This window comes from Ornithodoros turicata, chromosome 10 (genome assembly GCF_037126465.1).
Source record: "Ornithodoros turicata isolate Travis chromosome 10, ASM3712646v1, whole genome shotgun sequence".
NCBI lineage: Eukaryota > Metazoa > Arthropoda > Arachnida > Ixodida > Argasidae > Ornithodoros > Ornithodoros turicata.
Genome location: NC_088210.1, coordinates 19160995 through 19183625, shown reverse-complemented (window position 1 = coordinate 19183625; position 22631 = coordinate 19160995). Strand labels below are relative to the sequence as shown.

The following is a 22631-nucleotide window of genomic DNA, read 5'->3' as shown; positions in this document are numbered from 1 at the left end:
TGTTAGTCTCGAGCCACTCGGGACTGGCTACTCCAGGACGCGTTATTCAGAAAAGAAATGGAAATTAGACAAATAAACTCCTCTAGGTTAGGTACATTTCGTGGCATCGAAACTTTCAATTAGATTTAGCCTATTGCCATAACTATAACGACTAGGGCGATATGGCGCAATGAAAGTCGTTCCAGTGGATATAACACGTAAAGGGAAACGCACTTCTATACAACTCCCTGTACTCTTTAGAACGTTACCAGGATAAGTAGCAGCGGATTCTTTGAATGTAATGATTGTTTGCGAATGCGACGATGCACCGCGTGCTCAACCCATTCCCTGGGTAGTGTCACAAAGCCCGCGTCATTGAGGCGCTCCCCCCGGGTACTTTTACCTAGGCGGTCTTCTTCCAGCAGCGACAGTACAACGAAGCTCAAGAGTCAGACGTCCATCCCTGCTAGGAGGCCTCCAGGATCTGTGCAGAGCATTCGCTTTCTTTGGATTCGTTTGGCTCTCTTTGAAAAGGTGCTAGCCAGGATTGTGGACCATCTAGTCCAGAACAGTAGGTGAGCGTCCGTTTGTGTCTTATGGTGCTTTAACGATGCCTGAAGACCTTATGACTTGCGGACTGTCGCCATACCCATTGAATTAATTGGATAGGCTTTATGACGAAGTAGTTTTTTGGCTGCTATGGTCTTGCTAACCAAGAGCTTCCCTGATTCGGTGCACTCTTTTCCAACCTAACATGCATGTAAAGCCTTGCACTGACAATGAATCCGAAGAGAGACCTTGGGCGAAGTTGTTGATAAAATAAAAGGGTCATTTCTGCTGTAGTGTCTTTGCACGGTGCATGTCGTGCTGTGTACTAACCTTTAGTGCTTTTGCTCTATTAACCATACTAACACCGTTTATGTACTACACTCATGAAGCAAATATTACGAGAAGGACGCCCTCGTGTCCGATCCAGTTTCCGGCCAAATCCTGGCTTCTTTACTTGGTAAGCTCCGTTGTCTTTTATCTCAGCTCTGAAGGCTAATGCTCTGAAGCTGTAAGCTATAATGAAGGCTCGGGTACTAATGATATTGCGACGACGATGGAAATTTTCTCTCATTTGTCAATTGTGATCTCGATAGCTGTACCATTCTGATTGGTTAAAAAAAAGACAGGCAACAACAACAACAATAGATGATGACGATGAGTGTTTCATCGCGCTGGTGCGGTACCTTACCCCATTGCACGTGGAACATAATATGATGAGAATGAAGAATGGATGAAAGTACGAGAAAGAATTAAAGCGTCTGGATCGAGCAATCCAGTGGACGACAGGACGTCCATGAACAGGTGAAGAACCCGACGATGGAGCACAGGATCTTCATAGGGGCCAATGAGTGCAGCTAAATTGAGCGGTCTCTTGCTGATACGGGCAAGCTCATCACACAGTATCCGCCTTTGCGAAAAATAGGTTATTCCGTTCTAACACTGGTCTGCTACTTTTACAACAAAAGCTGGGAATTATTGCGTTACTGAATGGGCCCTCGGAAACTTGGCTTATACTCAAGACATAGTATCCCGTGCTCCCATACAATGCCATATCCGGTCTCCAAGTCCCCCTGTGCGGATAATCTGTCACACACTGGCGCGCAGTTCCTGTCGCTCGCCTGGCCAACATCCCAAAAGCATAATTTGATTTTCAGTTGGGCCGTGCGCGCTGGACTATTCCAAGATGAAAACACAGGACCACTTCTGGACGGATCCTCCAGCGGACGAACTAGTCCAGAGGCATCGACTCTCGAGCGGCTTACCGCAGTCCAGCAGTCCATCCACACCTCCGTCGGTTCGTAGGCCTGGATTGCACGTAAGATCGGAGGCACTTTCCAATGAATTCTACATGTGAGCGATGGCTAATGCACTCGAGAACTACAGTTCTTCCCATCAAATTTAATCCTCGTGCCACCACTTTTAATCCATGAACCGTGTAATGTAATCTTATTATCACCATGTGATTTTAATCCTAAGTTCCCAGCATCCTTTCTGCATTCACCTATTGAGTTTAAAAGTGGTGTCACGAGGATTAAATACCACGGTACACGGATTAAAAGTGGAGACTCGAGGAATACGACAGGAAAAATTTTAGTTTGCGTATCAATACGACATTTTTGTTCACATTTTTTCCCCCTCTGCTTTCGTAAAAGTCCCCCGCCCATTTTCCCTTCCGGCATATCTTACCGGCTCTCCCTTATTTCGTTTCGTGCGACGAGTAATACCTCTAGTATACTCCACTAGTACCGGAGAGACCTGAAGGCATCCGGAAGTTCCGAAGAAGGCCACAGGAACATTCCACTGGTGGCAAGGGATTACGTCGAGTCTCTGCATCAGAATTCCAAGTCGACGTTACTCTACGGCAAAAACAACGTCCTAATGCAGCCGGTAAGTTCCCACAAGTGCTAGATGCAGCAGTGTTGGTAATTGGCTCATTTACATATACCAGAGAGGGAGCTCCGAGGCCATGCCTGGCTATCTGTCGCTTCACCACGCGAGCGAAAGCCTTATAATCAAGTGGACCCCTAACCAAATTATGAACGGGTGCTACAGCAACAGTGACAACTCTTCGGGAGATTCTGTGAGCAGCGGCCAGGACAAAAGGTACATTTCCTAACACTATCACAACCTGGCTTCCAGAGACTGTGGGAGGCAGTAACAACGAACGACTTTACTTTGCTTGCCGTCTTATGTTTTGTTTGTTTTATCGGTCAGAGCATCTAGGAGCATGTCGTATGAGTCCCCTTCATTTTTCCGGCAAAACTCGGGCCTTGATTCTCCGTGAGTGAGGTTCTTTTTGTTTCATCTAATACGTTACGTAACGCTTATGTAACGTGTTTTTGAGTTGTGTGCAGCGCTTTCTGCTGAAGAAATTGTATAGCGTTCAGGTGTGTCATTGCAAAGGCTTGTTGGTCAGATTAGCCGACGCGTGCACTGTTTTAATGCGATTTCTTTTTTTTTTTTTAAGCGTTTTCTGGGATTATGCCATGAGCGTAAACATGGAGAGCATCGTGTACCTTCATTGTCATCAACACTGTAAGTTACGTCCGCTGTTGTGGCTTTACCGCGTATTCACACCAGCGGCATCCCCACGGAATATTCCAGTGGAAGAAAAAAAAAAAAAACTGCTTAGGGACCATGAAGAGATCCTGTAATGCATTCCTGGCCGCTAATGCATTCACCATGTAGAGAACGCATATATTGGCTACAAACCACAGCCAAAAACGCGATTGCTGCGATCCGACCTTTGCCGGCGCGGCGGAGAAACTACATGTGACGTCAGAAGCAGGTGACCTTCCCCGCTGGCAGGCTGGCTTGGTGCAACCTCGGAATGAGCAAATGATGCAAGTGACGTCAGGCCGCTTGTGGAAGTGTTGCTCGACTCTTTTTTTTTTTTTTTGCGCGAGAACTGCGCCCGCGTTGAACGCAACATGACGTCACTGAGCCTAGGGTTGCCACCTGTCCGGATTTCACCCGAACAGTTCGGAAATTCAAGTCTTGCGTTCGGTGTCCGGATGGGGTGTATCCCGTTTGAAACCATTAAAAATAACCTTTCACAAATAAACGCGTAAGCAGCCACTGTTAGAAATAAATCGCCAACAATATACGCTTAAAAACCAACGCACAAAAATAATCGCTGAAATATCCCCGCGTAAATGAAAACGCTAACGAATCCACGGTTAAGAATATATCGTTAAAAATAAATCGTTTCAGAATCCCCTCACGTCTGCCCTACGGTTGCTACAATCACGTGATATGGCCGCGAGTGAAATGGACAACCCGCTTAGAGAAATAGTCCCGCTTAGGATTTAGTCTTAAAGATTTATTAGCGTAACCCCCCTTATGCCTGCACTGCCCAAAGCAAGGTGAACTGCAAACAAGGGACTTAACTAACCTCACAGGGCCAAACTAGCCTAAGCTGTCCAAAACTAACCCCAACTTAAACAAAACTAACCTAACATAACCTGACCTAACCCGAGGCAGAATGCAAGCAATCCGCCTCAGCGCTGGATGATGAGGGGATTTTGAAACTTTTTTTTTTAATGGTGGATTCTTTAGCGGTGATCTCTGGAGATTTATTTTCAAACATGTATTTTTTAAGCGGTTTATTCTTCAATGTTTTATTCTTAAGCAGTTCATTTAAGTTTAAGTTTTCAGTTAAGAAGTTTATTCTTAAATGGGGGATTTCGGGTACCCCCTTCCGGATGAAGGTGTAATCCGGACATAAAATGTTCGGGAATTGGCCAAGTCGGAGTAAAAACGACTCGAGCTTTTCGTTTGCGTCATCGTCGCCAAAGATTGAGCGATAGCTAAAATGAGCAATCAAAGCTACGTTGATCCATATGAAGATACTGTAGACAACCTGGGGTATATATCTGACAGCGTCTGAGGACAGCACCAGACAGCACCGGGATTCGAACCCGGGTAGCTCTCAGTCTCGATGTGAGATGGCCAGCACGTTAACCAACTGAGCCACGTTATGGGACGTTATGCATTCTAGCCGGCCAATCAGGGGCTTTCCTGCTTGTGACGCCGTTCAGCGTGTCCTAGCTGCCATCCGGACTTCTACTGGTTTTTCCGCCTGACGCCCAGTAGTCTGAAATAACTAAATAAACTTTTGGTGAAACAACGTTTCATACATCGTGTTGATTTCAAGGTCTATGTACACAAAGCCCATGGCGTTACGCTTGCAACCCCCCCCCCCCCCCCCCCCCCCCCGGTGTCCGGTATTTGCCGACGGGAAAGGTGGCAACACTAACTGAGCCGCTGGATGTTCCCCATGACTAAGAGCACGAAAACAGATCAGGTTGAACACTCGCATTCACGTGACAGTAGAGAGCTATGACGTTTTACGCATCTTCCGCTGGAACATTCATTCTGGGGAATGTCGTTCGTGTGAATATACGGTTAGCATACTGTTCTATGGTGAACGTGTTCTTCCCAGCTGACACCGATGGTACGATCGTGCTGGTCGGCCACGATGGCGTACAACAGCCGCCAATCCATTTTCCAAAGGGCGGCCACATGTTATCTTTCCTCTCTTGTTTGGAAAACGGCCTTCTACCTCACGGTCAACTAGATCCACCACTATGGGCCCAGAAAGGCGCAGGTTAGTCGTGCATCTCGGACATACACGTGGAACGGTGTCTTCTTGTCGACGGACCAGACGCGCTGTGTGGTCGAGCCCTTGACCGCGGTAATCAAGAGGTGCCGCTGTCTGCCTTGTTGACTCGGCGAACTCCATTTACTGCAGGTAAAGCGCTCCCCAAAGTGAAACGAAAGTCCAAGCCGAAAGTAGATGCTAAGAAGACGAGCGAAGGCGAGTCCACTGGGGAGGACGGCGAAAGTACGGACTTTGTGTTCCGCGTGATCACGTCCTTGAAGCCCGAAACCATCGGTGAGATATTTGACACGGAATAGATTACTTATTACTTTCTAACCGTTTACTTTTACCTCGCAGCCGAAGAACTGTTGGAGCCCAAGCTATCTCGCGCACCATCTTCGTGGCAACAACTTCCGAAGGACAACACCGTAGGAACGGCGCGGATGTCGCGCCTCAAGCATTACTCTTCTTCAGGATCTTCTGCCTCTACAAGCGAGTGCCACTCTATCGCAGAGGATAGTCCAGGCCCGACTGCTACTGTTCCGCAGGATGAACTCAAGACAGCGGTTGCCACCAAGTCCGCTGGGTATGACGAATTGTAATTTGGGGTTCTGTTTTTCTTTTTTAATCCGAAGAACCCCACCTTTGGAGGTTCCAGTGACCGAGAACTCAGCACGAGAAGCCATGCCCTGATGATTGGTTGATAGGGTTCGTTTCCTTTTGTATGGAGATTGCCTTCCAGCGCAGGTTGTCATCCCTCGCGACAAGCGGGGCTGGCAAATCCACCGTGCGGCAGTCTTTCACGGAACATTGCGCGAAGCATCTAATGCGGCTAAACTCCTAGAGGCACCTGGACGTTGGAATCACTGAGTAGGGCACTCTATCTCGCGACACTGTACGACATGAAGGAATTTTGAGGTCATTTCGGCCATCTTTCGGCCATCAATTGCGACTATGTCAACGAATATCCCGATTTCGGCACGTTCATGTCGGCAGGTTGTTGTCTGCAATTTTTGCCGCATAAGAGTAAGCGTCATTGCGAGGCAGCTTATCGTTCCTTTTGTGAGTATGTCGTTTCAGCCATCGCTTCTCTCCGAACTTCAGATAGTAACTCAACTAACTTGTGAAAATATAAACGACGAAAAACTCCGAATACTCTGAATTCCTGGAAAATAATACAGTGCGAAAAACGTTCTCCGGACGTGCTAAAAAAATAAACTTCGAAAACCCGGAACCCTAGCTATAGCTAGGGTTCCGCGTTTTCAGTTTTAACCGAAAAACACCGAATACAAACGAATGTTCGAGGAAAGATTAGGAGGATTAATCGCTGCGCATGTCAAATTTAACGAAGAAAAAAGAGCTCTGCTTGTACGATTTAGGTACCGCCACAGCAATAAAGGGCGAAGCAAAACACGCCAGAAAATCACCGGAAAACGCCGATTTTATGACAATAAATAAACACCGAAAACCATACGCCGAATCCGCCCTAGAATAAAAACCGAAAGCGCGGGACCCTAACTATAACCAACGGCGGACATTTTCCGCGGTGCAACGGTTCCGTCTGTAATCCTGTCCAGGAACTCTGGGCCTTTTTGAGGAAACATTTTGATAACAATTTCCTGCTTTTACAGACAGTCCATACAGCTCCTGTGCGATACCATGAAGAGGCAGATCATATCGAGGGCGTTTTACGGATGTGAGTAGATGAAGCTGGAGTCAATGCCTTGCAGACGCTTCTAAGTGCTCATTGGATGTCGTATCACACAGGGTTGGCGCACTGCCGTCATCTTCGCACTGTCCGCACGCATCTCTCCGGATTGGTGAACCCTGTGATTGTGTCGGCCACCGAGCCCTCTGATGCTACCGGTGGAGTTACGCAAGAGGTGTGGGCAGCTATGGCAGTGGACGGGAGGATCGAGAACGCCACAGAGGTCTACCGTTTGGTGTACTTCGGAGGAGTGCAGCACTCTGTTCGAAAACTCGTGAGTCCATCACCATTACCAATGTGTTCGTCCACGTTCATTCGTGTTCCAAGGCTGGTTCATTAGTCAAACAGTGTCTCGAGCGATCTTAAATCTCATTTCGCTGCCCTTCTTTAAAGACTGTAGACTCGGCAGATTAGCTATAGAAAAGCAAAACGTTTAACCCCAATGATAATGTGCATGTATGGACTGACATGAAGAAGCTGTTACCCCAACACTACCCTGGGTTTTAGGCAGCTCGTTCTTTCGGCCGACGCAAAAGTCAAAACTATCGACGAATAGCTCATGGCAAGCAAAGTGTCCCAGTACTATGGCTCCGGTGTGGTTCGGTGAAGTAGCGGCTACACGTCCAGTCGCTACGTCGCCATACGTATATCTCCCATGCTGGGTGCGACAGCAGAGAAAAGTGGAACCCTGCTGCGATGCCGAGAGTAAATAGGGATAAAACAAACACGAAGAGTCTAATATAGGCGTGCCGGATTCTGCTAAAAAAGAAAGAAAGAGAGAGAGAGGTCGGCGGGGTATTGAGCGCAGAATTTACTTTAGTGATTTACAAAATTTTATTTTATTAATGGATGATTAATTTAACTCTACACCAAACCATAACGCCCAAACGTAACTCATCGGAAAGACGTAATGCTAACGCCATATATGGACAACGATGGCGTGGCACGGAGACCACAACAGAAGCAAACTTTCGTCACGCGGGAATAAACTTCATGTTAACAATTGGCTGGTGGGAACACCAACGTGTTTTGATCGTATTGTCCTTAGGGGAGTTCTTCCCAAACTCTGCTACCCTGCGACCCCCCCCCCCCCCTGTCTTTCCGGGATGCAACAAGCTTGTCGATTTCACTACGTGAGCAGCAATATTTAAAATTGACGCGGCTAGGACACCGTCGCAAATAAAATTTAAAAAAAGAGAGAGAAAGAAAGAAACGCATGGCAGCAGGGCTGACTGTTCCTAATGACTGAAGTGAGTTTGTTTGTTGGGGCGCAGCTTGTGTGTTAGGGCAGGGCTTGTTTGTTAGGGCGGAGTTTGGACACAGCAACTCTCAGTTCCGGCTCGATGTTGAGCTGCGATCTGTACTTTGTTTTCATCGACACCACCGCGGTAAGCCAAGTTCGCATAAGTATGTCGTGGCAAAGGGAAGGAGGGTCCACATGGCTTTAGTGCTCAAGAGCCTGGCCAAAATTCGGGGAGTGACTTCTGAAGTGAAGTTTGCTCCCTGCGTCGCTGTCTTTTCTTGCCGCTTCGCGACTCCCCGCTGAACCTATCGCAACCCACAGTTTGGGAAGCACTGCCTTAGGGTATTCTTTGGGGCTGTCAAGTTACATGTAAGAGGAGAGATGGTTGAACCACATACCTAGTTATACCTAGGCAGGCGGTCACGAGCCTCGTCATCGCTAACATGAACCATGGACTGAACTTCCCCAGGTCTGGCCTTACTTGTTAGGCCACTATCGCCTAGGCAGTACAGAGGAGGAACGCATTGCTCAGGACAGTAGCTTTCAAGCTGCCTACGAAAACACCATGTCTGAGTGGTTGGCCGTCGAAGCAATCGTGCGGCAGAGGGACAAAGAAGCCGCGACATTGGCTAAGCTGTCGTCCGAGAGTACCACCAGTGAAATTCCACTAATTGGCAAGTATGTCTTACAATGGTATACACGACACGTATACAAAGCGGGCCAACTCATATGAAAGAAACTATACCAAAGCGACACAGGTTGGCATGCATGGCACCTCGAACATACATTTTTTTTACCGCGTGATATATGAACAGTGATGTGGGCATCGGTCACGCCTAACGCCTTGTTTGTCGGCCTATAGGTCCGAAAGATGCCAACCTAAGCAACGATGTCTTTGAAGACGTGAGCAGTGACGGTGGCTCGTTCGACCAACCAGATGAAGGTCCGGTGCAGAACGGAACGGAAGGAAAGCCCCAACGCAGAGAAAGCAGTGCGGATGGTGATTCTGAATCAGGTACCACAACAGCGGGTGTTGCAAACGGCGAATGTTCTCAGAACGGTTCCGTAGATGCGATGAATGAAGACGAACTGAGCACGACGCAGAAAGCACAACGTAGGCTACGACGGCATAAGAAAGGTAAGTATGAGGGGAAACTGAAAAGCTTACCGTACTAGGCCCGCACGTTAGTAGGTTCTGTCACGGCTTCCGCGAGGACAAGGGCAACGTTCGCAGTTCACGTACCCGATCCATGTCAGGAACGCTGTCCGCGTCTGTCCGTCCATCTTTTGCGCTCGTGCGTCATATTTCATGTCATCCCGTAGGCTTTTGGACATGCGTATTGAAACGTGGACCACGTTCAAATTCGTTCGTCAAGCGAGTACGAGCGCTTGCGACCCAACTTTGTTCCCGAGGCTTTTCAATCTGTCTCTGCTGGGTCCCCAGCCACACTGGGATCCCGGGGAATGAACGAGCCGACCGTGAGGCTCGGCGAGCGTTGGCACAAGAGGAGTCAGCTCTAGGACTACCCTACCAAGACATCCTGCCAGTGTTAAAGAGAGCTGTCTGCACACAGTGGCAGCAGGAGTGGGACATGGAAGAAAATAACAAGCTACACCTCACACAGCCACACGTTTCCCCCCCGCATCGGACTGAACACATCAACAGATCATCCGAAGTTCTTTACGCGAGATTGAGGATTGGACATACATGGCTTACGCATCACCACCTACTCAGAGGTCAGGATCCGCCAGCTTGTGCGCACTGCGGTGACAGCTTGACTGTCTTGCACGTACTGGCATCCTGCCCTCACTTCGAACACCAACGCCAACAGTATTTCACCGCATTCTACAGATACCATGTCCCACTCCACCCAGCCCTTCTACTGGGTGACACTCCTCTTGTGCCGTTTGATAACGTCATTAAATTTCTGACCACATGTGGGTTTCTTAGTCAGATGTAGATGATAAGCATTGCTCCGCTTTTATCCAATATCACTGAACTCGTGTAAATATCTCATTGTCACACTTTTGTCACACATTGTCACACTAGCTTGCTTGTTGTCGTCATCCTCTTCTCTCTCTTATCCTCGTCAATCTCATCGCTCATACCTGTAGATAGATTTTAACTACCACACACTCTCTCTCACATCATCTTTCCCATAATCATCTCCGACACGCTCACCATGGTTTTGGCGCTCTATGGCCTTTGTTGCCTTTGTGCCATTAAACACATCAATCAATCAATCAATCAACGTTCAGATTCCTATGCCCCACTGTTACCGTCATTCTGTGCGCCTTAGGTACGCCTTCACAGATAAGTATTCGAGCGCGCACTCCAATTGCTTGCACGGCACGAAAGCTTTTTGACAAGTGTGTATACTGCAGTAATTTACGAACTTACATTTTTAGATAGTCCGGCGCGTAGAATTCTTTGGCGCATCACACAGTTTTGGTTCGCAGACGACATGCAGAAGAGAGTGTCGTCTGCTTTGAAACTCTCTGTTAATTGGCGGGACACCAAACGCACGTAGCAGAAAGCGTGTAGCACGCATCGCGAAGTCTGCATTGCAACAGACTTCGTGATGTGCGCTTTCGTTGACGTCCAGGAGCGTCGGAAGTCCCTCACGGCAGTGAGCCCTAACCTAACAGAGGAGCCATTGATGTGCTTATTAGAAACGACTCGTCCGGTGCAACCCGATGACTGTGGAAGGCGTAACGCATATGGGAAGGCCACCTCGCGTTCTTGACTACCCATAGGCGAAAATGAAATTGGCGCTTGAGCATCGCAAACTAAAAGATTGGTTTATTGTTTCATTAAGTGCGATAAGACAAATAGAAGCAAGCGAGAATTTCGTATTCGACTTTTTAAACGGGTGTTCGTTTTCACTCTGCGCGGTAACAGAGCGACAGAGCTAAAGCGAGTCTGTCCCTGACGACACGTACAGATGAAAAATGGGTTGGCGGGACCCTCAGAAAAACCTGCAAAGTTGATGTCCGTTTGCGTTCTAGTTGAGAGCCAAAGCAGCCAGGGAATCATAGTGACGAATCCATCCATTGATATTGCCGGCTCTTCGCCTTCTTCGAGCTCGATACCACCAGAAGTAGGCCAGCAGGGAGTGCTGGAAAATGTCGCAGAGGGCGAAACAGGAGAAGATCCCTCCGAGACCGGTGAACAGAAACCAGCAATGGACGAACTCCTCCCGGGAGACCACGGAGGTGACCAGCTCTCAGTCGATTCGCGCTCCAGCTGCGTATCTCCAGCTTCGTCCAGCGGGGGAGTGTACTCTGTAAGTTATTTTCTTTTTCTTCTTTTTCTTTTTTTAATACGAATTTTCAGCATGAGAAGAAATCATGGAACGCCCATTTTCAGTTCTGGTTCGGGTTCATTTTTGTTAAAGTTCACCCTCGTTCGAAGAGTCGGTGCGCAAGATATAGATATACCATCAGTGAACATTACGCTCCCTTCCACGAATTTTCGAAAGAACCCACAAAAAATAAAAACGTCATACTTTCGGATTGTCCGACAGTATTGGTGACGTCACCTGGAGCCCTGGCGTCTGACTCGTAGCAACAGCGCGCGTCTCCGCTCTCCGCCCCAAGTTGGAAGACTGCAAGCAGCTGTGGCGAGGAGACTATGAAATCGACCTTCCAAGCAATGTCAACAGACACGTGGTATAGATTGGGTACCCCGTGACGTCATATTTCTGACGTCGCTGTGACGTCACTAGACATTATTGTTACGCGATCTCCACGTCACATAGTGCAACGATATTTTGGAAGCGTACAGTGTGTGACACGCGGATTGCAATGACGTCCATTCGGTGCTATATTCTGAAGCCACGATGTTCTAGTCCGCAATGGTACTTCAAACACTGGGTTCTAATGGTTTTTAACTTTACTGGTTCCAGACCGACCTACTGGACCTGTTTTCTTTGAATCTGCACCGCATCGATAAAGACGTTCAGCGGTGTGATCGAAACTACTGGTACTTCACCAGCGAAAATCTGGAGAAGCTGCGGAACGTCATGTGCACGTAAGAGAAGTGTTTGCAATGACACAATTATCGCGGTAATTGTTGTAACGATTGCGATTATTCCGTGATTCTAGGTATGTGTGGGAGCACCTCGATGTCGGCTACGTACAAGGAATGTGTGACCTGGTTGCTCCTCTTCTTGTGATATTTGACGACGGTACGATACGTCTGCATTCTCTTTGCCGAGGAAATCTGCTAAACAGAAAAATATAATTTTCGTAATTAGAACGTCCGCGAATAATTTTACATCTGTGTCTGTTCAATTACCTAGAGGTCCTAACGTACAGCTGCTTCTGTGAACTCATGAAGAGGATGGCAGCCAATTTCCCGCACGGTGGAGCCATGGATCACCATTTTGCAAATATGCGCTCGCTCATTCAGGTAAGCACTATATTACGAACTTTTCGATTTACGAGTGCCTTTTTAAATAGAATTTTGCAACGTGACTGCCGTATACTTTCCCACGCGTCGGATAAGTTGGCAATTAGGATAGAAGCAGGACAGACGGGATACAGAGAGAGACAATGGAAGAAGTCTTCCTCGGCAACGGAAGACGGTGTGCGTATTCGATATTGATACATAGCGGCAAGTGCCACGGCGCACTGCCCTGAGTGGGCGACAGTGACGTAGAACTAAAGGTATAGATACAGGGACGGTTGTGACGATATAGTACCATCGCATGTACCGCGGTCGTACTACCACCAATAACGTCGTCTAGCCTGATGGCACTAAAAGAGGTATTCAGCAAAGGTCTTAGGTTTCTTACGGAAGCCGATAGCAATTAAAACTCCTATTCCTATCTTCTTCACGATGCCGGCTTTATTCTCATCTTTGCTTCTCGCATTTGCGGCTTCCATGTCTCCGCATGTCTTCTGATTGGTGAAAAAAGCAGGCGTACGCCTTTTCTGTAACGCTTTACGTATGTACGCCCCTCTCGTCCTCAGCGAATCAGTCGATAGAACGATATCGTTCTGAGTGCTGATTGGCCTCGAGCGCGTTATGCGGCGAAGTCCTCCATTCTCTTCCAGCTGAAGACAGGCCTTGCTGATCGACCCATCTAATACTGTACTCTCCCCGATGAACTCGTGCACCTCACCACATCCCCATCCTTCAACCTCCTCTATCCTCCATCCGTCCGTCCTTCCTTTGTGTTTTGTTTTGCTATGCGTTTTCCTTTTCTTTTTTTGGCTATAGTCGTGACGACGCCCACTTCTGTGTGCCCAACAACGGCGAGCCTATCCTGCCATCACCCCCCCCCCCCCTCCTTTCAGAGTGCATGATTGCACGACCCATGAACTATCCCAAGCAGCACAACATCTTGGTCCAATATTGGGTCAAGTCAAGATGTTGTGCTGCTTGGGATATGACTAGAGCTGTGCGCGGGTGCGGTGGTGTCCACGCGGGATACTCGCTTGCGGATAGCGTTTCGAGATCCACGCGACTCTGCGGTGCGCGCGGATGTTCGCATTTTAATCCGCAAAGAGGTGTCTCTACAGACGTCCTCTAGGGCGAGCCAAAATTGAGAACACGCATTGAATCCTAAGTGGCGTCGAAGTGTGCCTTTAACTGCTATATTGTTTGCTTATTAACTGCTGGCCTTTAACTATTGAACAACTGTGGATGACACAACGTTGCTAAGAAAGTTTCTATACTCAAAAGTAAAAACGTTTGTAACATATAACATTGATAGCATTGCTGTCATGGAGACATGGAGATTTCGTCCATACATTGAAAGGTTAAACGCACGTGGTGTTTCCAGAGAGTGCGACAAGCGTGCAGGTACATAAAGGACAACCTGCGCTGTGCGCTTTTTTAAATATCGATCGACGGCGATTCCCAGAGGAAGCGTCTGCCGAGTCATGCACGGCGCATTACTAATTATCTAAGTGAGCACTGGGAGGAACGGGGCTTTGGTGGGAACTTGTCTGGGTGGGGTGTCGAGCTGGAGCAGGATCATATTAGGTGTCTTCGATTGGGCGGCACTTCGTGAACTACCGTAAACTGTGAAGGTTCGCGCGTTATAGATTCAGCGGACGTGCAAGCCTTCGCGCTTCACTCGAGCATTCGATTGGAAAAAAATGCCGCGGGAGTGCAGCACCAGTCCATAAAAACGCTGCACCTCCGCCGACGTCTGTGCAACGTCTCGTGCGCCGTGCAGCAGACGACCCACATACTGTTGCTGCGAAACATATGGTTCGACGGTATTTTATAATTGATCCGATGTACATAGTGGCAGGCAATCAACTGTGTTGAAGGAGACCAGTTCTTGCTCCCTGTGTTAATTAATATGACAACAGTCACTCAAAACACGCGACACAGAGAAGTCTAGCACAGAGCCATCTAGATACAGAAAGTCTGATTCGAGGGACGGCCGCATCCGTTCCATTCGATTTCGAGACTATACATGACATTCTCGGGCAAACATGCATAAACAAGCCTCCGCCACAACTTCCGGTGCCACGAAGACTTCCGGTCCTTCCGCGACTAAGGACGCTCGGAACCAGCCGCCATGCACAATTATATCTTTCGCTTTCCTGATTTGTTGAAAACGGAAGGCGTACGTCTTTTTGTGTCAATTTGAATTGCCACAAAAAGGCGTATGCGACCCTCTCTCTCCTGAAATCAGGGTATCAATCGGCACAGTGGTTGGCGCAGAGCGCGTTTGCTGTGAAATCGGATGTCATCTTGGCACCAAACCGGAAGCGGTGAAAACGGCATGTATAGTGTCATTTTATTGCTCCTGGACCACCGGTCAGGGTAAATCCCGCGCGAAAGAGTGGCGTAGTTCGACTGTTATTCGACGGAATACATGACATGAGCAGACGCTGGGATGCTGAGAGTATGCCGGAATTTCCTCTCTGTAAAAAACGAGTAAACGTCACTCCCTAAGAACCAACGAGGGCGCGACCTTGAGAAAAGGAATGCGACGGCAGTGCGGGCGTCTGGGCGCCGCCTTTCCTCCTCTGAGCGCCGCCCTCTCACTCCTCCGCTTAGGGAGTGACGTCACGCCGCCGGAGCTTCCGCGCGTTCAAAATTCAGATTTCTATTATTCAATCATAATGGAGATCTCCCGGACTAGGGGGCCTCCATGGGTTGCTGGTGCTTCGCACGCACTTTGCTGCTACGCACATGGAGGCTCCCTATCGCGGACCAGAGCCTGTCGCGGACCGATGTGTAGCGCCCCTAGCGGTGGTGTGGTGTACTTTCGCTTGCCTTCCTTTACACTCTCCAGATGCACTTTTTGATGAATCGAAGCCAGACCTATTGACAGTGGCTGAAACCGACATGAAATTCGTTTGGGTTTGTCGTTCTGGCCAACGAAAGAACACCGTTTCATTTTATTTTCCAGATCCTCGACGCAGAGATGTTTGAGCTCATGCATCAGAATGGAGACTATACTCATTTCTACTTCTGCTACCGATGGTTCCTTCTGGACTTCAAGAGAGGTGCGTCATACATGGTTACACATGGTATTCACACTAGCGACATCCCAACCGAATATTCTAGTAAAAAAAAAAAAAAGCAAAAACTGCTTACTGGGCGGGACTCCCGCAGCATCTTATATTGAACATTCGCACGGCACAACAATATCGTTTGTGCACGTAGCAGACGACACCACCAGCCCTGTCGTCTGCTACGAAATATCTTGCGGATGAGCTGCAGCATATGCCCCACGGCTAGAAGAGCACGAAAAAACATGAGGTCGAACGCTGGCCCTCACGTGGCAGCAGAAAGCTACGACGTTTCGCGCGTCTCCCGCTGGAGTATTCTGACGAATGTCGCTCATGTGAACGTACGGTATGTACGTTTTTCTCAACTCATGACGACGTGATACTTTCAGAATTGGTGTACGACGACGTGTTCAGCGTCTGGGAGACTATCTGGGCAGCTAGGCACGTGGCTTCGAGTAACCTTGTCCTTTTTATTGCGCTTGCCATGGTAGAGTATTATAGAGACATTATTCTGCAAAACAATATGGACTTCACGGACATCATAAAGTTCTTCAATGGTAGGTGGTCGGAAGACATTGTCTTCCTTTGTTCTTAATTATCTTCCAACGTACCGGTACAAGTCGCGTGGTTCAGAAACGTCTTTTCAAAGCGGTACCTTTATCCGGCCGGCCCGGTGTAGGTCTGTCTGTGGGCCCTATAGGGCCAAGCTACTTGTCACGTGATACCACCGCGGGGTCCCGGACTGCGTTTGCGGTGCGCGGAAATTGTGTAACCACCACTGCAACAATGCAAAAAAAAAAAAAAAGGGGGGGGGGGTGCTCTGACCGTTGGAGAGGTTTCGGGCATAGAATTTTTCATGGTGACTTTCAATTAAATTAATTGATAGTTACTTCATTAATAATTAAAATTATATTAATTCAACACCACACCGAAACCTTACATGAAATTTCCTAAGTATCAGCCCATAACCGACCGTAAACACGTAAATTCTACGTCATAAAATAAATAAATAAATCATACGATTTCACAGAACCTTAAAAGACTTTCAATAAAAATCGAATAGAATTTTAAAAATGAGTTTTACAAAAAATGTGTCACGTACGATGGCAGTATAAAACTATCGTATTTAAACGCGTTCGGCGCAACAAGACACAGCCAGTCCTGCCCTGTAGGATTACTTTGCAGTGCTGTCCCTTCCACCAAAGTAACGTGTCTCGCGTTATGCCAACAGAAATGGCGGAACGCCACGATGCCAAGGCTGTTCTCAAGATCTCTCGAGAACTCGTCCTCCAAATACAGACTTTGATCGACAACAAATAAGTGGCCCCTGAGGCGAGGGAACTCTGAACCGTTGGCTTGCTGGACAATCCACAAAATCGAGCCAAATTTCAACTGTTGTGCTACCACAATTGTATTGTTGTTTCGTTGTCGCCCTTTCGACTGTCGTTATCAAGTTTAACACCCCTGTCACACGAGGACTCTTCGATGACCGTTGAAACCAATGACAATTGAACAGCGTCATCAAGCGTGCAACGTGTGAACTTCTCAAGGGGCATTGGATCTAATGCTCCTTGACACGATGGCACGCCACACGCTAGGTGGCGCTAAGCGCATGTTCAATCTGGTTCGGTCCAGAGTTCAATCCTGGTTCAATCTAAAGTCACTGGATTGGGGAAAGTAACACCATCTTCTCCCTTTCCCGCCGCGACCTTGGGGCGAAAATGGCGGCCACAGCATGGGTTGGTATGCTACGGCCGCTATTTTTGCTCTAAGGTCGCGGCGGCAAAGATAAGAGGATGGCGGTACATTTCCCAATCCAGTGACTTTAGTTCAATCGCCATTTGTTTCAACAATCATCGAAGACTGCCCTAGTGACACGGGTGTTAAACTTGAGTGGGATTATGTTTTTCCTAAAAGAGTGACATTATAGAAGTATAAAACGCTGTTGCTGCGAGCTTCGCCGTTGTGTAGACTATGAACTGTTGCTGTGCACGTGGTTTGCTTCACACGTCGAATGTTTGTTATGGCTACGGTTATACACATGGCATATTTTTACGAGAGAAAGAATGTATTTCTGTTGTTTACTTATTATGGCTACGTATTATGTACAGCGTGACATACTGACTGTGGCCTGGATAGTTTAAATTCTTCGTGCGGCTTTCCCGTCGAGATCGGGCACTACTTTCGATGTTACGCTTAGACATTTTTTTTTTTTTTTGTTTTGCTGTAAAAAAAAAGTGTAAAAGGTGTAAATACGACGTTAGTCACACGTGAATGGGTCCTCCGCGCAGTTTGGTTGCTTCTGTAATTCCCAGAGTTATATATCAGGAACAAGCAATGCAATGTGTGAGTCTTTATGTGTGCTGTATGCCAGTCAAAAACGGGAAAAGACCGGGGGCGGAGAGGTAACGTTGGGTAGACGAGCGGTCTGCCTGGCTTTGCTCGGGGAAGAGGGGCCTACGGGAGACTGTTGTGCAACGTTCATTATACGGCGGTATAATGGGAGAGATGCACCGTATACACACTTGAAGGGGCGCTGCACTCTTAAAAATTAACTTCACCACATAGCACGCTCCTAGCCAACCGTCATCCCGAATGACATCGTTCAGCCCCCTGATTGGTTAAGAACGGGAGACGTACGCTATTTTTGTAGCATTATGCAGTTCAGAATTTCCACAAAAATGGCGTATGCCCCCTCCCCCGTTGTAATCAAATCAAGGGGAAAGAACGTTGTCATTCGGGACGATGGTTGGCTAGGAACGTGCTATGCGGTGAAGCTGTGTTTTTATACAGGTGTCTCAGTTAAATCCCCCGGCTAAATAATACGCTCTTCCACTCTCATGTCCACCAATTAACTACGTCCTTACACCAATGAATTAGTTCCTTTTGCACTTCGCCGCTACCAGCCGCGACAAAAATATGCAAACCGAAACCAATTAATTCCTACAACAAACGACCCGCTTCGGTGGGAGTTTTTTTCTCTAAAAGGTGTCCACTGAAAGTCATAAAAGGGGTAGTACCCATTTTAATGCCGACGGCGCCCTGCTTTAGAAGTTATGTTTTTTCACGAAACTCATTTGAATTTTTATTTAAATAATGAGCGGCTCCAACCTATTCACACGGTGCGCAGGTTGTAGGCGGTATCGGACAGATACTTGTAAAAAAAGAAAGCACCCGTTCGCGAATTATTTAGCGAACTGGGACACCCGGTATAGTGTACGCGCACGTACGAGAGTCGTACGCCTTTTTGTGAAGATTAACATAACTGCGTAAGTGCCACAAGAAAGGCGTGGGTCTCCCGTCTTCAACGAATCAGGGGAGAGAACGATGTTATTCATGATGGTGGTTATGGATTGTGTTATGCGGTGAAGTCCTGTTTTAAGAGTGTATTGGATTAGCGGTTTCTGTACCTCGGTGGTATATACGTGCATTGCGTGTCATTGTTACATGATAATGTTGGCTATGCCTGTATTTACGCACATTTATGGAAACATATCATTCCTCGAATCTTTTACTATTGCTGCGTATTTTGTCCCCCGTGTTTTGCTTTCCTGATTTTGTCGCGTATTTTCTCGGTATAAAGCCGGTCCACCGTTTTCTAACAAGAGTGTTGTCCTGTTGCCGGCTTTGTTTGAATGGTGACGAAGCGTTCTTGATAATGCTTCTAACATAAGGGTTCGATACTCTAGTGCCAACGTGGTGATATGCTTGTGCTTGAGTCAGTGATAATATGTTCATGTTATAATACAGTGTGTATAGGGGAAAAAAAATGCGTGTTGCAAAGTGCGAATTTCCACTATTTCTGGCGTGCGTTCGAAACAGTGATATTTTGTGCTTCTGCATTCCGCTCGCCGTTTCTTAACGTGTTTACTTACAAAATGTTCTTATCAGATGTGATTTGCTGGAATAGTGGCATATGTGTATGCTACGGCTTGTGATGTACAGTTACTTTATTTTCATTGACTCGTCACTCTTTGGGTGTTACGTCTCGTCTGCAGGTCATGAGAAGTTGACTGACGTTTATTTCCCCGTGGAATGCATCGACTCCATTCAGCCGTGTGTTAATTGTCTTTCGTCTCGACAGTATTCAGGACGCTTGAGTTGGGACAGTTAGTTGTCGGAGTCTGGTGTATAGTCTACAGAGCGTCAATCTTATCGTAACGCTTTAATGTGCGGTAGAACGATCAACGGTGCCTTTCTGAAAACTAGACAGTCATTTCATGACGGGCACTGTGAACTGAAAATTGGCTAAAATACGGAAGGAAATTATGAGGCAACATGTGGAGCCAAAGAGAGATTGCAGAAGCGTTTTGCAACCCAGTCCGACGCATGTGGCAATGCCTCTTAAAAACTGAGTTACAGGCAGGGTCCTTCAGAGCCTAGACTGTTTATGTGCCACACGTCAAATTCTACCGACACTGAACTGAAATCGATACGTGCATTATGCTCTGAGAAGCCTTTCTTTATGGCATATTCGGTTGGCGTCGCCATTTTGCAAGTGGGCTTCGCCTCACGCTTGCGAGCGTCAGGTGAAGTGCGCTTAACAAGACTGACATGGAAACAGCAAGTCGGCTTCACCTTATACTTCGAAGCGTTAGGTGAAGCATGCTTTACAAAACTAGAAGACAGACAAGTGCGCTTCGCCTTACGTTCCCAAAAGCTAGGCGAAGCACGCTTTACAGGGTTGACCTACAAACAGCAAGTTGGTTTCACCTTAGGCTTGTAAGCGTTAGGTGAAGCGCGCTTTACAGGACTGGCCACAAACAAAAAGTCGGTTTCACGATACCATTGCTAGCGTTAGGTGAAGCGCGCTTTACAGAAAAAAAATAGAAAGCTGGCTTTGCCTCACGCTTATAAGCTTTGGGACACAAAAATAGCAAGTAGACTTCACCTTACGCCTGCGAGCGCTAGGTGAAGCGCGCTTGCTGAATGGCGATGCTAACCAAAATATTTCCCCGGTTGGCTTGAGACTAACGATTGCAGAGGCAAAAGACCACAACGTGCGTGAAACCGCGTTTCTGCTTCGTACTTACAAAAATTTTTTCACGTGGTTATGCACTTAAAGCTTTTCGGGGCAAACACCTTACTAAAGCCCTACTTGTTTTACAACGTTTAGGTCAAGTTATACGTGAAAGCACTAAACTGTACGAAATAACGCCTTTTTGGTATTTTCTTATAAATACTACCGGCTAATCGCTTTAACGTCGTTTTGTGGATGTGATCATATTTTAATGCTTCCATCTTCATCTTTTATCCCTTTTGCGTCTCTGGATTTTTGAGATCATAAAATGTGCAATGCTTTGCGTTGTTTCATCGTGACAAATGGAATTTCCTAGTTGATTTGAAAGCAATGTATATTAAGTATTCCTTCGACGTGCGAGAATCTAATGTAAACGGACGTTTATTTCGAACACCACAGGTGTGGGTCGCCTACAAATGACGAGATAAGCGTATTTTTGAAGCCTATATTTTTACCTTCGAAGGGCTGTGTAGTTGGTGAGATAATGCGATGCAGAGTGAGTGTGTGCTGAATGAATATACGAGAATGTAAGAGAGACAATTTGGACGTTGAACAAATTTTTTCCTTTCTCAATAAACGACTGACCAATAAAACTGGAACTTCATTGCTTTCGACAACATAACAGCATCGACACTGCAATGTTTCTTCAAGTTAGAACGCTGCATTGACGAAACTATAGATAGAGTATGCACGATAATTGACGGAATGCTCCCTTTCTTTTTTTATATATTCTTTTAGACAAATACTTGCGGGGGGAAACGATCTCGAAACAGTTTCAAGGTGGTGCAATCGATATCCTACGTGAAACGTGCATAGCGTGCTCTAGCCGCGCCATTGGGTCCGATCGAATTAATTTATTTGTTTTGATAGCCTCAAAGCAAAGTGGAAGGCGTCACGCAATCCACAGTCACCGCACGCAAAGCGTCGGAATGGTGGAACTGGTGTGACACCTAATAGGAGCTGACGCATTTTCTTCTTCTTCTCTGTATGGGATGAGAGTGGTCAGCCGATTTTTTTGGCTTGCTACTCTTACACTGACGCCTTTTCGGTATTCTGCCCGCTCCGAAGTTACCTTGACGTCGGAAGAAGAACAACAAGAAGAAGAAAGTGACGAGTTAAGTACCCTTCTGTTGAAATTCATTCCACCACATGAGTGCCGCGCAGTCCTTGGAAGTAAATTATAGCTGGAAGTAATATCCCTTACTCACCAATTAGCCAATCACTGTAATTAACAACTCTTTCTCGGAGAGTAGCTTTCATGTTGAATACCAGTCCGTTGACAGGTACTCAACGAAGATGAGACTAGTTTCTGAAATTGGAGAGACAACCCGGAGGTTCTACAAAGTAACAGTAACTAGAAGTTGTTGCAGTTACTTTAGAAGTTCCCGTTTATTTCCCCAATTTGATAAACTGGTCGTATCTTCGTTTACCACCTTTCATCATTGTTGTGCTGTACTGACAAAAAAAAAAATCAATTTTCACTCTAGATCGTTCAGGAGACTCAAATTTATTTCTGCATTGGATCTGAGGCCCACTTGAGGAGACTCCTCGTTCTTCCTTAGTAGTGTCAGTAGTGCTTCGGACGCGCGCTACAGTCCTCACCGCTGCTCGTGTATACAGGGTGTTTGCTGTAACGTGTCCCTGAATTATATTTAAAAAAATCTAGACATTGTACAAGGATGCCGCTTGCTGCTTTGGTCTTTGCGGCACTTTTGCCACCAGGGAAGACTGCTTTTGTCAAATTTCAACTGCAATAAATTGAATTTTTAAAATTGATCTCGCTAATTTGCCAAGTCAACCTCACGTTTTTCCAACGGAAATGGAAAGCGCATGTTCGATTTATCCCGAAACATCACTGAAGGCGTCCAGCACCACAGCGGGAACACATGAAAAAATATGCAAAAAGCGCCGGGACTCACAAGTCGCCGCAAAGGCCAATGCAGCAAAGCGGCATTCTTGTAAAATGTCTAGATTTTTTAATATAGTTCAGGGACACGTTACAGCAAACACCCTGTAGAGCACTGCCAATGCTGGTGAGGAATTT

At 47.0% G+C, this 22631-nt stretch overlaps 1 protein-coding gene across 6 annotated transcripts in view; it reads left to right on the top strand.

The window, feature by feature from the left end:
- The window catches only part of LOC135370826 (small G protein signaling modulator 2-like), a 38909-nt gene extending 17735 nt beyond the window's left edge, over positions 1-21174 (top strand). Inside the window, exons 4-25 of one of the 6 annotated variants that reach the window (XM_064604692.1) lie at positions 387-554; positions 918-985; positions 1683-1843; positions 2272-2415; positions 2477-2631; positions 2743-2808; positions 2996-3063; positions 4973-5137; positions 5282-5425; positions 5489-5717; positions 6763-6827; positions 6899-7113; positions 8552-8756; positions 8945-9097; positions 9152-9220; positions 11092-11369; positions 11991-12115; positions 12190-12272; positions 12387-12496; positions 15465-15561; positions 15957-16124; positions 16799-21174. In XM_064604692.1, coding sequence (XP_064460762.1) covers positions 387-554; positions 918-985; positions 1683-1843; positions 2272-2415; positions 2477-2631; positions 2743-2808; positions 2996-3063; positions 4973-5137; positions 5282-5425; positions 5489-5717; positions 6763-6827; positions 6899-7113; positions 8552-8756; positions 8945-9097; positions 9152-9220; positions 11092-11369; positions 11991-12115; positions 12190-12272; positions 12387-12496; positions 15465-15561; positions 15957-16124; positions 16799-16887 — 3025 coding nt within the window. In that variant the 3' untranslated portion in view covers positions 16888-21174. Of the gene's footprint in view, positions 1-386; positions 555-917; positions 986-1682; positions 1844-2271; positions 2416-2476; positions 2632-2742; positions 2809-2995; positions 3064-4972; positions 5138-5281; positions 5426-5488; positions 5718-6762; positions 6828-6898; positions 7114-8551; positions 8757-8944; positions 9221-11091; positions 11370-11990; positions 12116-12189; positions 12273-12386; positions 12497-15464; positions 15562-15956; positions 16125-16798 lie in introns of those variants that run through there. The other 5 variants (XM_064604691.1, XM_064604690.1, XM_064604689.1 and 2 more) reach the window with 5 other exon arrangements.
- The last annotated feature ends 1457 nt before the right edge of the window (positions 21175-22631 follow it).